At 41.2% G+C, this 16,469-nt stretch overlaps 1 protein-coding gene and 1 long non-coding RNA gene across 12 annotated transcripts in view; one reads left to right on the forward strand and one right to left on the reverse strand.

Moving 5' to 3' along the window:
* Positions 1–16,469, reverse strand: part of RGL1 (ral guanine nucleotide dissociation stimulator like 1) — a 283,782-nt gene that overhangs the window by 38,304 nt on the left and 229,009 nt on the right. For all 7 annotated transcript variants that reach the window (XM_032136387.2, XM_032136384.2, XM_058430932.1 and 4 more), the window contains 4 exons: positions 9,731–9,915; positions 6,624–6,748; positions 5,599–5,814; positions 1,840–1,943 (listed from right to left, as the gene is read on the reverse strand). In XM_032136387.2, the coding sequence (XP_031992278.1) occupies positions 1,840–1,943; positions 5,599–5,814; positions 6,624–6,748; positions 9,731–9,915 (630 nt within the window). The remainder of the gene's footprint in view (positions 1–1,839; positions 1,944–5,598; positions 5,815–6,623; positions 6,749–9,730; positions 9,916–16,469) is intronic.
* The window catches only part of LOC131381882 (uncharacterized), an 81,888-nt gene that overhangs the window by 14,839 nt on the left and 50,580 nt on the right, over positions 1–16,469 (forward strand). For 3 of the 5 annotated variants that reach the window (XR_009210908.1, XR_009210905.1, XR_009210907.1), the window contains exons 4-6: positions 7,763–7,843; positions 9,233–9,342; positions 11,642–11,789. This is a non-coding gene — a long non-coding RNA (uncharacterized LOC131381882). Of the gene's footprint in view, positions 1–7,762; positions 7,844–9,232; positions 9,343–11,641; positions 11,790–15,237; positions 15,419–16,469 lie in introns of those variants that run through there. The other 2 variants (XR_009210909.1, XR_009210906.1) reach the window with 2 other exon arrangements.

Raw genomic sequence — 16,469 nt, forward strand, 5'->3', positions numbered from 1 at the left:
GTTTTTCATTTGTCTTTAGAAAATAGTTTTAAAAGCCAGCTAGAATAAATCTTTTCATATGGCAGCCAAGGAGACTAAGATACAAGTCCATTAATTTTTTTTGCTTGTGTTTTAGTCTCAAACTTGCTGTGGAAGAAATCTTAGGCTGGTTACATGACTTTCCTTAGTGTTCTTTTTTCAACCATCAAAGAAAGGATTACCTTTCATGGCAATCAGACAAGGTTGCAATCAATTCAGTAAGGCTGCATTTTAACACTTGACTGTCCCTTTGTTTTTGATACTATACTACAGTTGAGTGGGGAGTGGTGGTAAGGGAAAGAAGAGGTGAAGTGGAGGTGTGAAGGGTGGGGACACTGCATGCTTCTGATTTTCCCATCGCATTTCACCAGGGCCTATCAAGTAATGATTTTATATGACCCCATCATTCTTAAGGAGAAATGTGCAGAGGAAAATCAACCAACTAATCTCTCTTTAATACACACAATCACCTTGATTCTTCAAAATAGAGAAGAAAGAACCCAAAAAAAGAGTAATAATCAAGAAAATTGCATTGGTCTTTGAAAAGCCTCCCAGTTCTTCTACTGATAGATATTGGTGTCATAAACAAAGCACGAGCTTTGGAGTGCAAGTAGCTGTAGCTTCTACAGCTCTGTAACATGAGGCATTATAAACATCCACTTTATTTTTTTCTTTTTACCCATCAGTGAATCACCTAATAAATAATTTGGCTTACACTAAGTAGACTATCCCCTGAATGAGACCATGAGCTTATCAGCACGCTTGAGGATTCTGGCACTCGTTTTTCAGCATAAATTTATGAAACTCTGGTTTACCAGCTTGGGGCTCTTGCAAATTCAAACAATGCCAGTCCCTTACGGCTTGATCAACTCTGAGTAAACTTATGAAACTGAGGACCCAGACCTTCCATTCTGCCCTACTAAGGCAGCCTGGCTGGGAAGCCAGCTGGCATCCTTCTCCTCCTAACTGAGACTGACTATACCATATGTGGTATAGACCATACAGAATTTATACATTCTTCCCTGATATAGCCTAACTTCCTGACTAGTTCAAACCTGGGCAAACTTGTTGAATGGAGCTGGCCGAGTTGTACTCATGACACAATCCCCAGCCTCTAAATCTGTAGTGATAGAGAATCAGAACTGCCCCCTCCCTCACCTTTCCTTCCTTTGCACAAAGTTCTTTGATCTACAGTGAAGTTCCGGAAATGGAAGCGATGGCAGTAGTGCAAAAATCAGGAAACTAAGTTGTTAATTATTCCAAAGGTTGCACCGAGAAATATGAAGAAAAACAGCATAGGATGTGGCCAGTTAATAATTTCAGGTACTTAGGAAAGAACATTTAAAGGTTTTTAATGCCAATAAGATAGTTTTTAAAATGCTCAAACTAAAAGGACAACTAAATAGTTTCCTACTGAACATCAAGAACTAATGTCCTATCTGCACACATTACCCCTTGAGTCCTAAAATAGCTTAGGGCTTTGTAGTGAGGCTGAAAAATAATCAGAAGTAATGGCAAGTTGCTGTAACTTCATCACTCCACAACCTTATCCCTCAAAATCCGGATAAAAAGCACATCCTTCAAATCATCCCCAAAGCCAATAATCTTGGCTTTGGTGTACTTAGAATGAGTTTGATTTCTGCAGGAGCCCTGCCTCAAAAGTCATTAATGATTATGTGTAAGATGCACCCTGCCTGAAACACACAGAGGATTTCGAATATGTTTCTCTAGTTATGTGATACAAGCTTTGAAGGTGAGGACTCATCATAACCACTAATTATCCCGGCCAAAGAAAAGTAGAGCAAACACTCGGGAACTTACCTTGGGACGGCAGCCCAAGTCTTTTTTAACCGATAGATGGAATTAGACTGCAGCGCCGAAACGATGGCCCTCAAGGAGGAAAAATTCTTCAGGAGTCTACATTCCTGCATGGGGAGTGATTAAAACATAAAAGGCATTTAACTATCAATATTACAGTGACTTGGTGGTTTCCTGTTTTAGAGGTATCACAGCTGCTATGAATTCTTACCACTAAATAGGCAGCTGTATAAATACTGAACATCAAAAAGTGGCTCCTTCCTCCCACCCCAGTCATCGAAACACTTTATAGATTTTGGCACAGCATGCTTGTTTTTCTCCCCTCAATATATTTTTTTGTGTTGTTGTTACAGTTTTATAGTTTCCAGCTTTCCTAGTAAAAACACTAATGGAGGTAAGTCTACAGAGCTGTGCTAGAAAGAGCAACTTTCTTCTGCTGAAAGCACACAGATGTCCTAAAAATATGCACTTTAGATCTTCTTTAGATCCCAAAATGAGCTGGGCAGCAGCCACTTTGAGGTCAGATGGTATTGAACATCTCATGACCAACCCTTGTCCACAGAGGTGTATATAATTTGGCAATAAAAATTCACCACAAGTTGAACTTTGGCTTTTATGCTCTTAGCCAAGGGGGGATATTTTTATACACATTCATTTGGTTTCAAATTGGCTTGTCCTGCAACCATAAACATTCAAAAACACCTTGGTACTTCAATGCTTCCAAAATAACTCGGCCTTTTAAAATAAAATTCATTTTGGCAATGTTTTAAAACAAAATAGAAAGAGAACAGGAAACATTCTGGATGCTGTTTTCTGGGTAAGGAGAGAGGCTCCCTATTTAAACTTAAGCTACCATAAGGAGCCTGTAGCATCAGCAGTTAGTGACCTTGGAGTCAAAGTCCTGTGACTGAATAGCAGGGACAGCAAAACAGACAGGGAGAAAGTCCCGTTCTTGGCTGGCATGGGGAAGGCAGCAACGTGAGGGGAGTGGACCAGGCCTTATGTCAAAGGAGATGCTTCATATACAGGCACATGACAGCGTACTAGGCCCAGTGTTTACAAGTGAGTACACCATGTGAGCACGTATTTGGTTTTGTGTAGAGTATCTCAGGTAAGAAGTCCCAGAGTGATTGGGCATAAATGTAAATCACTTCGAGAATCATTTCACAAAGAAATGTTAATCCTGAATATGAAGGAAAAACAGCACTCTGATTTAGCATGCCAAAATCTGGACACTGAAAACTATGCCAAACAAACCCTCGAACGTTTTCTTCAGAGTAAATGCCAAAGTGCTTAACAGAAGTCATGTCCACCCTTTTTAAATGCCTCAATGTCCTCCCCTTATTTGGAAAGATATAAAGAGAAAGAGAGAAGGAGAGAGAGAAAGAGAGAAACAAAGAAAGAGAGGGAGGGAGGGAGGGAGGGAGGGAGGAAGGAAGGAAGGAAGGAAGGAAGGAAGGAAGGAAGGAAGGGAGGGACAGGAAGGAGAGGAAGGAGGGGACAGGAAGGAGGGAGGAGGGAGGAGGGAGGAAGGGAAGAAGGGAGGGAGGGGAAGAGAGAGAGAACAAGAGAAATGTTCTGAATTGCAATCTGGAAACTAAGCCTATGGGAGCATGGTTCAACAAAGGTTCACAAAAGTTATATTCTAAAAATCAGGAAACTTGCAATAAAAAAAGGAACTCAGGCACAGATATATCACACAAATTGAAATAAACATATGGAAAACATTATACAAAAAGAGGTTTAAACTAAGGGTTTAAAGGAGTACAAAAGGCATCTGGTCCCATTTCTAGAAAAAGAGGCATCTTCCAGGAGATGTGATGCAGAAGTAAAAACATACCATTAAGGGCAGTCCAAGAAAATATAGTCATATTAGGTCAGAAAAATTTTCTTTTTCAAATAACCTTTCAATAAAAATTGACTACGATGAATGCAGGAAAGGTAAAATAAATCTTGGTAGCAAACCACTGGTGAGTCTCATTATTTTATTACATTTCCCTACACAATTGTAAAAGACACAACATACTCAATATTAGGAAGTGATATCACCAAGAAAAAGTAATGGCCCTTGGCTTTATTAGCACACGATATGGGATTTGAAATATACTTCAAATGATTCAACTTGCATTTCTTATTACTACATAAATGCACAATTTATATTCAATTTGGACCAAAAGTCATCGCTTGAGCCCCACTATGTCACATACACAGATGCTATATTGTCGCTATAGCCAAAGTAGTTGAATGAATTAGGGGTAGACAGTCTGCTTTTGAGACACGCTGTGACACTTATGGCAAAAAAAAAAAAAAAAATTCCTTATCATTCTAAAAAGACAGAGAACTTCTACACTATATCTCACTCACAACTTCTTTTGTATCTCTTACTTGCTGAGCAATAAGCTCGACTTAGAATAGGAGAAATATAAGTTGTTTATGCAACTTCTACTCTTTGTTTCTTGCTGGCTTTCATAATACACTACTAATAACAGACCACCTGAAGACTCAAGGCAAATTATCTGGCACAATTGTGTCTCTGCTCTTTAATCAAAGACAACAAAAGAGAATGTAACATTATGCCCTATCAATAGGGGCTTAAGGAAAAATATATTTAAGGGGACATAAAGCAAAATGTGTTTTGGGTGAGAGTTTACCCATAGAGCCCAGAACACAAATTAATATGATATTTTCATATTAATAATTTTTCAAAATCATTATTTTTCTGATGTAATTTCTTTTGCCTAGAAAAAAAAATACCTCTCTAATCTTCAAATGCCAAAAATCCTATCTGTTATTCAAAGTTAATTTCAAATGTCAATTCATCCGTGAAACCTTCCTTGATCATCCTATCAGAAATGATTTCTCTCTCCTCCGCTTTTAGGGTGCTTATCTCCCACGGCCCTACTCCTCTACTGCTTCAGGCTGAGATAATTCCAGTGTATCTTAGCTTTCTTGTTTGAGTACAGGTTCCTGTAAACAAATAATTATGCTCTATCCTAGTATGTCCGCTAAGTACAGAATATTGTGGTTTACACACATTAGGAGTTCACAAAATATTTGGTGGCCCACTGACTGCACAATGTTGACGTTTTCTCAGTCATGACATAAGATGCTGAGAAGGGGAGGTCCCATGGTATGTAAGCGGTTCATCCAAGAGACTAGACTCCAACACTCAGAAAAATGTAAGTCAGGCCTAGGAATAGACTCCTCCCCTCCAACTTCAGATTAATATGAGATATGACCTCAGATTAATATGAGATCTCTGTAAGTGTCTCGTCCTTTAGAAAAGAGATTCAGGACTCTGAGAAAGTACCAGCTCTTCAAAACTGCAGAAGGTGTAATGCCTCCAGGTACTGGGAGGGGGCATAGGTAATCACTCTGGGTTGAAGGGCAGTCTGTTTTGACATGCAGACCATCCATTTATATTTCCTGAACGTGGTGCTGAAACCAACACTCAGTCTGTCGTGGATACAAAGGGGAAAGCAGACAGAATGTCTCACTCTGGAGAGGTAGCAGTGTGAGAGCCCATAACTGGGAAGAAGTGAGCAGGGGTCCAATTTTTTAAAAAAGAGGAAAATAAATAAGCTGCCAAGTTTAGAAAAGCAACTTTTTTCTTACTCTGGAACAACAACAAAAACCCAGTGGGCTCTCATATATGGTCTTTTGACTGCCTTTTCAACCGAACAGCTAAACTATTTAAACGAAGTGATGGAGTAGTCTCTTGCATCTACCAAACACAAAGAATATTTTATAAAAGACAATTACATGAGCAATGTTGATCCACTTCTCAATGATTTTGGCTCTCTGCTGAGTTTTGAGTTCTTTGCCCCCCAGGATGGTGCTGACAACACATTTGGTGAGGGTATTAAACTGAGAGATGGTGGCACGGATTGTAGGAGCCAAATGTTTGTTTTCCTTCTTATCCCTTCGAGACCAAATGCAGCCCAGGCAGTGGTGAGGCACTACTTTCTTGAAGAGTTGCTGGAACAAAAGAGGAACTGACTTTAAGGACAACACAGACATTTCATATGGCAAAGCATGTCATCTGAGTCATTTGTAAATTGGTATTTTTGTGAATGGCCGGATAATCCTTTTCTACTTGATTTGTCTCATGGTGTCCATTTCAACAGACAAAAGTAAATAATTAATATACTCATCGATAATGTTCACTAGAAGGAAAATCACCATGTTCCACGCTGCTTTCTCAAAAGTGACAAAGCAGAAGAGCTAAAGCCACCACGATAACCTCTCACAGTCCTCTTGTATTTACCAGCTAACACCGACCTATGAAATGTGACTGACATACTCAAATATGTCCAGCTCACAAAAATATTCAAACTTCAAAAGTACAGAAAGCACACGTGGAAATGAGGGGCCAGATACAATCACATGTGGATTCTGTGAATTTATTTTATTCTAACTTATACTTTGATCCCTTTACAATCTTCCAAATAAACAGTTCAGATCTTGAAATATTTATGAGTGTAAAGGGAGAAAAATACCCACAGAACAAGGCAGATTTTGTTTCACAGGGATTCGAATTCTTATTTCCCTCTGTGTCTTGAGCTCCAAAAGCACCTTCTCCTAGAGTTGCAAGAAGAGCTCAGGCCTGAATTATTCAGATGATTGATTCAAGACACATCTTAACTCTGTATCTGCAGGCGCAGCCTCTCTCAAGGATTCAAGAAGACTTAAAATCACACTATCCCACTGCTCTCACCGGGGCACCAGTGCCATCACTCCCCCACGTTTTAAGTGAAAGTACATCTGATCACAAAGAGAAGACATACTGCATCCATGTAGGTCAGCTGCTCTGCCACGAGATCTTCTGAGAAGCACGTGAATTCTGCTGACCCTCCACCCTCCAGTTCCTCTTCCTCTTCCAGGCTGAAGGAGATCGTATTGGGAAGCCCATCTGTTCACATACGGAAAAGATTAGTAATTTGGTGCCAGTGTATATAATCTTGCTTATAGAGTCATCAGACTTCTTTTATTTAGGAAGAAGAGGGCCAATCCTCCAGAACAGCCACAGGGAGACAACCACAAGCACAATGCATCTGAGAGCAATGGAGATCTTCCCATCTCTGCTTGTTCTTAGATTCTCTATTAAGATCAGAGCCCTCATGCTCTCACTCTGACAAACCACTGGCTCCTAGGCCAAGGACAGAGCCAGGATAGGCAAAGTCTAGAGAGAGCCCTTTGTCTAGGGCTCTTTCAAACTTTTTGATCAGATCAGCTCCAGGACTAATCCAACTAACTCGTAAACCCCAACCATGCAATTTTTGGTTGCTGGGCGACTTATAAGCAGAAGCCTGGAAGGACTCGCCATGAAGGCAGGTAGGACTTTGGGCAATAAAATGAGCTATTTTGGTGTTAGAAATGCTGACGAAGCCCTCAAAATTCTCAAAATGTTCAGAGTCACTTTCAACTTCCACTCAAAGCTAAGAATGCATGAAGCAGAACAGTCTTCAACTAAATTCACCTGAACCTATCACAGCCAAGATCATCAATTAGCAAATTACATAGGGCACAGCGTGAAGAAGAGAAAATCAGTACCCAGGATTCCGAATAAAAAGCAGAAGAGCCCACACCTGGAATAGGACCTCCAGTCTCCATTTGGAAAGACTGGAATTTGATGAAGTTTTTCTGACTTAAATCCCCAGCCTTCCTTTCCTGGAACCTTTCCCCAGTGCTCGGGTTGTTTCCCAACCTCAGCCCCTTCACACTCCTCGCACTCCTTCCTGTCAAACCTGTTCTCAAGGAAAGAAAACTCTAGTTACATTCAGTTATATCTTAGCAGAAATGTAAATGAGCATGTTACTACTCCTCCAGAATGCTTATATTTTGAGCCTTTTCTTTCTTTCTTTGTAGAATTAAAGACTATTGGGCATCTTGGATTAAGTCACAGTGGCTTTCCTTCATTTTCCAGGGAAAAGGAGCTTCTGAGAGTGGACCCTACACCACTTCCCCTTTAGGGCAGCATGTGGGTATCTGCCTACACTGGTGGCAGGTATGTGATTTAAGGATTGCCCCTTTACCCTGGACTTGAAGGTCCAGATGCAAATGGGGTTGGGTTATGACTGAAAAACGTAGGAGGGGATCACTGCCTATCCCCGGAGTCTGCGACACAAACAGGTACAAGCTAAAGGAAGCTAAAACCCCATGACATGGAGGTTGTTAAGCAATCTAATTTCATCATTCTTCCTCCATACAACTCTGGCACTGTTTAATTTAGTGGAGTAATTAGAAACTTGGGATCCCAAATAAAGGTTCAGAAAGGGCCTCTCCCTCGTCTTGTCAACAAATACATACATATATCCCAGTTGCCCTGCAATGCAGAGCCTAACCCACTTCAATCAAGGAGCAGGGTATGTGCTAAGGCTTGATATTTCCATTCATTCATTCAACAAACACAGCAGCCCAATGTGTGTCTATAACGTTGCTGTGCATGAAGATTACATGATCCTTTCTCTCTGGGGCATAGTCCATGCCTTCACTGTTTTCTGCTTTTGTTTCTCCTCCAGAGATAAGTAAAAACATGAAGCACAATTTTACTTTTTAAAAACACATAGGAGAGCTTGCTTCTTCTGCAGGAGTAAAATTGGGTAAAACAAGCACATGGGAACTGAGGCAATCTCCCTCTCCCCTGCCTCAGCCTGCCAAATGAGCTCTGCCCTGCAGTCCCTGTGTTGGAAACAATGAATGACTGGTCCCACCGGTTCCCCAATTAGGCTCGGAGCCAGGGGCAGCCCCAATGGGGAGAGCTGGGCTCCAACACAGCGTTTTCCACTCCAGCACAAAGCCAGGCATGGAGGCCCTGAAGGGAGCTGAGGTCCGCAGCTGGAGGAGTGCCCCTGGTATTCAAACATTCCTGGGAGATGAAGTCATCTGAGATATAGAGTATTTGGCAGTCAGCTTCCAATGATGCAATTGCATTTCCCTCTCTCTGGGACCCCCATCCATAAGAAATTCAGCAGGTATTGTTTGGAATTTAGGTCTGTTTTCTTTGGAGCTGATGCAGCTTTCCTTATTGGTGCTGACGAACGTTTCCTTTCCCTTACTGATGAAGTCAGGCATCCCTTCAGGGTAATGCCTGTCAGAAGCTCCAAGTGGGTCAGCCACCATGGCAACTGTCACCCAGCACCCCAGTGAGAGGATACAACATCACACTGGAAGCCTGTCCCAGCCTCTTTCTGACTTTCTTCAAAGCCTAATAGTTCCAAGCACCTCATGACCTGCAGTGGTTGCCTTTCCTTTGTCCTTGAAAATAGGAAGTCAATTCCTCAAATAGGGAAAAACAGCCACAGAAACTTCCTTTGATGAGGCCCTTAGAGATGCTAAATGATGATAATCTGCACTGGCAGGGGACCCGTTACAGTGATGCTTTTCCATCCTGAAGGACAAACACCTTTCCAAGCTTTTGGGAGGGCAGGATCAGAACTGGACTTCATTCCTTGACTGCTAGATGGGAGTGCTTGTGATGGAAGGATAGAAGGAGCCATTAAACAGGTAATAAAATGCAAATTCAGGTTCAGCATGGTACATATTGATAAGGGAAGATTAAAGTTCATCAAGGAGACCCTCTTCTTGGTAACAGAAGAAACCCCAGGAAATTACTTAATTTTTCTGAGTTGGAGTTTCCACAGTTTCCTCATCCATAAAATGAGGGAGCCAGATTAGGTAGTCTTGAAAATACCCTTCTCTGTCTAAAATTCTAGGCTCTATAATTAGTACTCCAGTAACCTTGAGAATTTTATACTCAAGCCAATCCTCCAGCAGCGTGTTGTTTTGAGGGTACCAAGGTTTCCTATTAGCCAGCACAGGGAGAACCTTTCTCCAGCGTGGAGGCTGGAGAATCAGAATCTAGCCTTCTCCCTGCGAACAAACAAGTACTCACTGTCAGTTTCCACTTCTTGCTTCTGAAACTGCTCAAGAAGATTTTGTGCTCTTCTTTCTGGGTCAGAGCCTGGCATCATCCGTGTGAGATAATCCAGCAGTTTCTGTAAGCAAGGGAAGTGAGGGGGCTCTCGGAAGTCTTCTGCACACTGGTCAAGCCAGGCCCTCAGTATAGAAGCGATTGCACTGAGAAAGAGAAATGGAGAGTCACTGTACCCAACTGGCTGTGGGGAGGCAAAGCAATCCCTGGACACCAGGGCAGATCCCAGGGGCACCCCGGGAAACTTGTGTAGGTGGTCAACGGATCATACATCCAAAAGTTCCTAGAAACATCAATGGATTTAAAGCACTTGAAAACAAACTAAACTTTATTGTTTTAAGTGGAGTGCTGCAGTGAAGCTGATAAGGTTTTTTGTTGTTGTTGTTTGTTTGTTTTAAGGAGGCTAAACTTTGAAAAAACCCATACAGGGCAGAAAAATTGATGTGTAGAAGGTTTAGTGAGTCCCGAAGAAACTTCAAAGCAATCTGTACACAATAAGATTATGCTCAAATTAAATCCCACAAAATCTGCCACCTAATATGTTAGGAAATAACTGACTGCCGGTAGGCCAGAAATCCATCTGATGAAAGGAAGTGCCTGAGTTTGGAAAGAATACATGCATAAATTCAAATTGACAAGGATCACCAGGGCTTCAGCATGAACACTGAAAATGTCCTCATAAAATTATCCTTTTGTTTCTTAAATTACAATGAGGAAAATATGTTTCAAGTAGGAGAAACAGCAGGTAGAGAAGTTATGTCTTTAAAAGATAAAGGAGAAAAACTTGATAAGCAAAGGTGATATCTTCTGATGGCTCTGTGGGTCACACAGAGTCCACCTAGGGGAAGACAAGGTTCCAGGGCACAAAAAGAGACCGGGTCATTTGTATGTGCACAGCTCCCTCCAGTATGTTAGTGATAACACAGCATGTTGTCTTTAGGTTGGGGCAGCCACTCACTGAAGGCAAGAGACAAATAGCTGAAGGATAAAAAGGATAAAATGTTTTGCGTGCAATTATTCTGTGCTTCATCTTCAAAGAAGACTTTACCAACACTCCTGACTCAATCACATGCCACAGACAACGAGAACAGAACAGAACACTCTGTCTGCCTAGCAACCAGCTACCCCATACGGTCCAGGCATATTCACTGCTGGAGGCTGGAGCAGATGACAGGGACTATATATTAATCCATGCATCTTTTATTGACAGAGACACAACATCTCATCTTAACTAAACACCTTACCAAAATTTTTCAGCCAAAAAGAATTTTTTAGCACATTTTAAAATTATCGTTATCACCTAATTATACTTCAAACAAATTTCTTTTTAGTTAACAAACTATAACTGGACTAAGTTATTACCCACATATGTGAAACTGAAGGCTGGGCTTTCACAGGTGTGTCTAACTTTCTTCACATCTTGATTTCACACCAAGAAGCTGGACTATCATCAAAGCATAAGTATGACTAAAGCCAATTTAATGCTTAACTTTTGGAATTGAAGTACAAACAGAAAGAAATAAATATGTTACTGTTTTCACTATGGTGTAGATCATTGTTTCACTAATGTGGAATGTTAAAGCATTTGGAACTATAATATTCAATTATCTGCATCTAAAGTAGATACATAAAACCATCAAATGAAAGTCATATAAATAATTCAATACTCCAAATATTTAGTCCAGATTAAATGAAATGATAAGCAATAATTTCACTTTCTTCCAGAAAGCCAGAATAAACTAATTGAAAACCTGATATTTGCACTTACATCAGCTTGACTTTTACAGAAAAAGAGTTTTGCACCTTTAAAAAGAGGGATGAATTAATCTAATTAACACCACTATACTTGCTTAATGTTTCTTAATATTTCAGTGAAAAGATACTCTTACGATGGCACTGATGGAAAAACAGATATGGAGAGGCGATAATTCATATCATATACTCAAGTCAAAAACAGCAGCAGCCTAACAAGACAGTGTTTCACTGAAAAGAACACCCAGACAGAAACACAAAATTACAGGTAAGAGTCGTGATGCTAATATATTACTCACTTCTTAAATGCCTGTGATCCTTAATTATTATGATAAAACTCATTATTTATTGCAAAAAAGTAAGTCTTACAAATGTACATAAACTAAAAAAGCAAAATACCTACTCTCTCCCTTCATCCTAATCCCATTCCCAGGACCTTTTGTTAACTGTTAGAATATATCCTTCTAGGCTTTTCTGTGGATATGTATACACATTTAAATATACATAATATGTGCCGGGTGTGGTGGCTCACGCCTGTAATCCCAGCACTTTGGGAGGCTGAGACAGGATTATTGCTTGAGCCCAGGAGTTCGAGACCAGCTGGGGCAACGTGGCAAAACCCCATCTCTACAAAAAATACAGAAAATTAGCCAGGTGTGGTGGTGCACGCCTGTAGCCCCAGCTACTCAGGAGGCTGAGGTGGGTGGATTGATTTTGCCCAAGAGATAGAGGCTGCAGTGAGCTGTGATCACACCACTGCACCCCAGCCTGGGTAACAGAGCAAGACCCTGTCTCCAAAAAAATAGATAGATAGATAGATAGATAGATAGATAGATAGATAGATAGATAGAAAATCAACGTGGGCTTTTTTACTGAGCAGTATGTTACAGATACTTCATCATTACCTCTAGATCTATCTTATTGTTTCTCATGATATGGACACACCGTAATTAAGTATTCTTCTACTGGAAGGCAGGTATTTAAGTTATTTTCAGGTTCTCACAACTACAAAATATGTGCATCCTTGCTTCCATCCCTGCATGCTCGTGTGAGTATTTCTGATGGGCACACAGCACTTACCTCCATGGAAAGCTGCAGCCTCAGAAGAACCAGGAGAGTTCTAAAGAGGAGCCTTTGTCCAGATTGGACTTGCCCTTAGGTGGACATTTTGTCTTCCTCAATCTGATGTTTTTAATGAGCTCTGGCGATCTATGCATTTTTTTACTCTTTGTGACAGTGACCTTCCTGTAGCTTAGCCTAAGAAGGCTTTGAAAGTTCACCACAAACTCAGACACTCAATCAGCCAGAAAAAAGCATTTTCACACAAAAGAGGAATGAAGGGGGAGGAGGACGAAGAAACAGAGAAAGGGAAAGACATACACAAACAGCACAATAGAACACGAGGCAGACCCCTGCCCTCCTCATCGGCAGAGCGTTTCTCAGCACGCCAGGCAGGGAGGCTTTCTGGAAAGGCCTGGACACATGCCCAAGGCTCACAGTAGCTTTGTGTGTGCCAGTCCTGGGAAGAAACTTTCCGTTCTTGATAGATTTAGAAGCAGATACAAATGCGAAACTTTTAAGATTTCAAAAAAGAAAGCAACATCGCAAAATAATGACGAAAAGAAAAACAGGATTACTGGCCAATGGCTTTTAGGTCTTACCCACCGTGGCTCCAGTCCTAAGATTTAACTTATATACTAACCAGAACAGAGTGGAGGGATGTAAAGAATCTTACAGCTGAAGGGAAATTCTAGTTTGAAGTCACAAATTTACAGGTCCGGTATGTCTGTTAGACTACAGAAGCCACTTGGTTCTGTACACAGACCAAGACAGGACGCTTGGAGACCTGGAGAAGGAAAACTCTATCCTTCATCCTGGCTGTCCCACCGGGGAACTAAGGAAGCCTGGATAGGTCAGTTAACTCCACTGACCCCCCTCTCTGGCGAAGAGATATAATAACACCTTCTTCATCTACCTGACACTGATCAGTTGTGATTTCAAATGACATAATGTCAATAAGGACATTTTGAGATACCTGGAGAGAAACATAATTGTCAACAGTCTTACAACTACTTGCCAGAAGTCATAGAAGGAAGGGATTGAAAAGGTAAAACGGCTCAGCGAAAAATCCATCAGCACTCACAGGAATTGACTCAAAGAATCTGCCACCTCTCACAGGAAGAATGACACAGAATACAAGCCATGCTATGACATGTGTGGCTTCAGGCCTGCTGGAAGAAGATGGCTGCTGTGAACACACACACAGACACACACGCACATACGTGCCCACATACATATACCTTGAGGTATCCTCTCTGGGACAAATCGAAGACATCATACTGTAGTATTAACTACAAGAGATGATTCTTGAATAACTTGTAAAGGCAGAAGTAATTCCTGAAGCCAAACTGGATGATTACAATTGTGACATAACCTAAATTCAGTCAGGAGAAAAGCCAGTATGTGACTTCCTTTTCCAAAGTAATCTTTGGTGGATCACAGAACAAAACTCCTCAGTCCTAAGGGCAAGTATGCTGGGTAGGTGGCCAAGGCCAGGGGCCCAAAACTGATAGGAGAGGAGACAACCAAAATTGAGTTTTCTACCTCAGGCATTCTTGGCAACATACAAAACTTTGTAGTGTGTGATTCTTTTCCAACCGACTGCAATCATCTATAGGGGAAGGAAGATATGCTCAGATATCACTGTTTGAAACATACTAAAGCAGCTTCTAGGACTTTTGCTTCTAAGAAATTCATTCACCAATTAAACTAATATTTGTTGAGTGCCCTTTATTTCTCAGAGTCACAAAAACAATTTATGCGATGAGCATCACAATACAGGAAGTCCAGGGTCCCAGGGAAGCACTGAAATTCAGAGGTTGCTGACCTGGTCAAGGCTTTAGGGAGGGTCTCCCTGAGGAAATGATGTGAAAGCTGAGATCTTGAGGGTTGGGAGTCAGTGGCATGAGGACTCTGGGGCAGCAATGACGCAGAGGTTCTGCGGTGAAAGAGCTAAACACTTGCAGAGGACTTAAAGATCTGTTAAACTAAAAAATATAAAGAGTTGGGGGAAAGGAGCATGATGAAATCTGCTATACTCATTCATTTTTTTTTTTTTTTTTTTTTTTGAGACAGAGTCTCACTCTGTCGCCCAGGCTGGAGTGCTGTGGCGCGATCTCGGCTCACTGCAATCTTCGCCTCCCAGAATCAAGTGATTCTCCTGCCTCAGCCTCCCGAGTAGCTGGGATTACAGGCACGCGCCAACCATGCCTGGCTAATTTTTTTATTTTTATTTTTAGTAGAGACCAGGTTTCACCATGTTGGCCAGGCTGGTTTCAAACTCCTGACCTCAGGTGACCCACCTGCCTTGGCCTCCCAAAGTGCTGGGATTACAGGCGTGAGCCACTGCACTTGGCCACTCATTGATTTCTCAGCCAACCAGAAATCACACCTAATAACACCTGGTTAGAAGACATTAGACAGATGCACCTTGGCTGAGACATAAAAGAAAATGGTTCAGAACTTCTAGCCACCCCAGGGATCTTCAGGCACGCAATGCAGAGAGGGCTGAGGCAAGGATTTAGGCAGTGATTATGTGCAAATCACAGATTTTTTAATGAATGCAGATTTTAGGTAAACGTATTAAATCATATTAACATTCCATAGGCAGTAAAATACTCTATAATTGGTCAAATGTTTAATACGAATTTTTCCAGGTATGAAGTCACCTCTCCCATGATGTGTAACTTCTGAGCCAAGAAATAGGATTACCATGACAAAAAGAATAACACTATCCATCTAGAGCTCTTTTCTCTCCCCAGCAATATATTTGAAATAATAACTTTTTGTACTTAATCATCAGCAGAAAATAAGACATGGAACCATTTTTCAAAAGCAGCAAAATGTTTTTCTAGTTTAATACATTCTCTGAGAACTGGATCTTCTCTTCACTGCAGATAATGAAAAGGTAAGAAGATTTACTCAGAGGATGGGCCTTTCAAGCAAAGAAGTAACTTCTGCCAAGCTCTGAGGGCGGGATCTAATACACTTTGTCCTTCAAGGACTGAAGCCTAAGTCAGCCTTGACCCTGACTCTGGGCCGGACCCTCCACCTTGTTCTCCTAATCACAGAACAGTTTTCCTCTGTTTCAGGGAAGGTTGCCAGATAGAAGCTGCCTCTGAGACCTCCAGCTAGATGATTTTCCTGATGAGAAGGAACAAAGAAAGATACAGAGTTTTCCTCTTTGTTTTTTTCCTGGAAAGGATGAAAATATTATTATCTGGACCTGTCAAGGTTGTCCTGCATTGCTTTTTTACACTTTACACGGTCACATTTCAGTGCTGTTGGTAAATAGAGATTCAAATACTAGGAAGAGACGTGAAAGAGAGATTGAGAGAAGACCAGGGAAATAATGCCAACAAAGCAGAGTCAGATCTAAGCACTAAGAAGGCAAGGGCAACGCAGGGGCTGTGGGGAAGGGAGAGAAGAGAAAACAAAAAAACCTCCACAGCAAGAAGGAGGAAGAAACAGATTATGAAAGGAAGACATACAGAAAGACAGCAAATGTGAGTGGGAGAGGGCCCGGAGTATGGATAAGCCTGAAGCCAATTACCCAAAGTCAAGGTTATTTACACACCTGTCTTTCATTCCCAAGCTAAGTACTTAAGAGAAATATTTTCATTTTTATCAGAGGCAAAATAGTAAAGGTCATGCAGTACAGAGGTTAAGGCCCGGGTTAAATCCCAGCTCTTTCATTTATTCACTGCATAGCCTCGGACATGTTCCTTAACCTACACCCCAGGTTCTTCCTCTGTAAAATAATAATAATAAAACATAATCATTATAAGGATTTAACAAGTATGTACAGTACTTAACACAGGGACCATTCCTACTAAGTAGTCAATAAATTCTAGCTATTATTAGAAAAGGACATCGCCAGTCACCAAAA

Source organism: Hylobates moloch, unplaced genomic scaffold, assembly GCF_009828535.3.
Source record: "Hylobates moloch isolate HMO894 unplaced genomic scaffold, HMol_V3 SCAFFOLD_18, whole genome shotgun sequence".
Lineage (NCBI taxonomy): Eukaryota > Metazoa > Chordata > Mammalia > Primates > Hylobatidae > Hylobates > Hylobates moloch.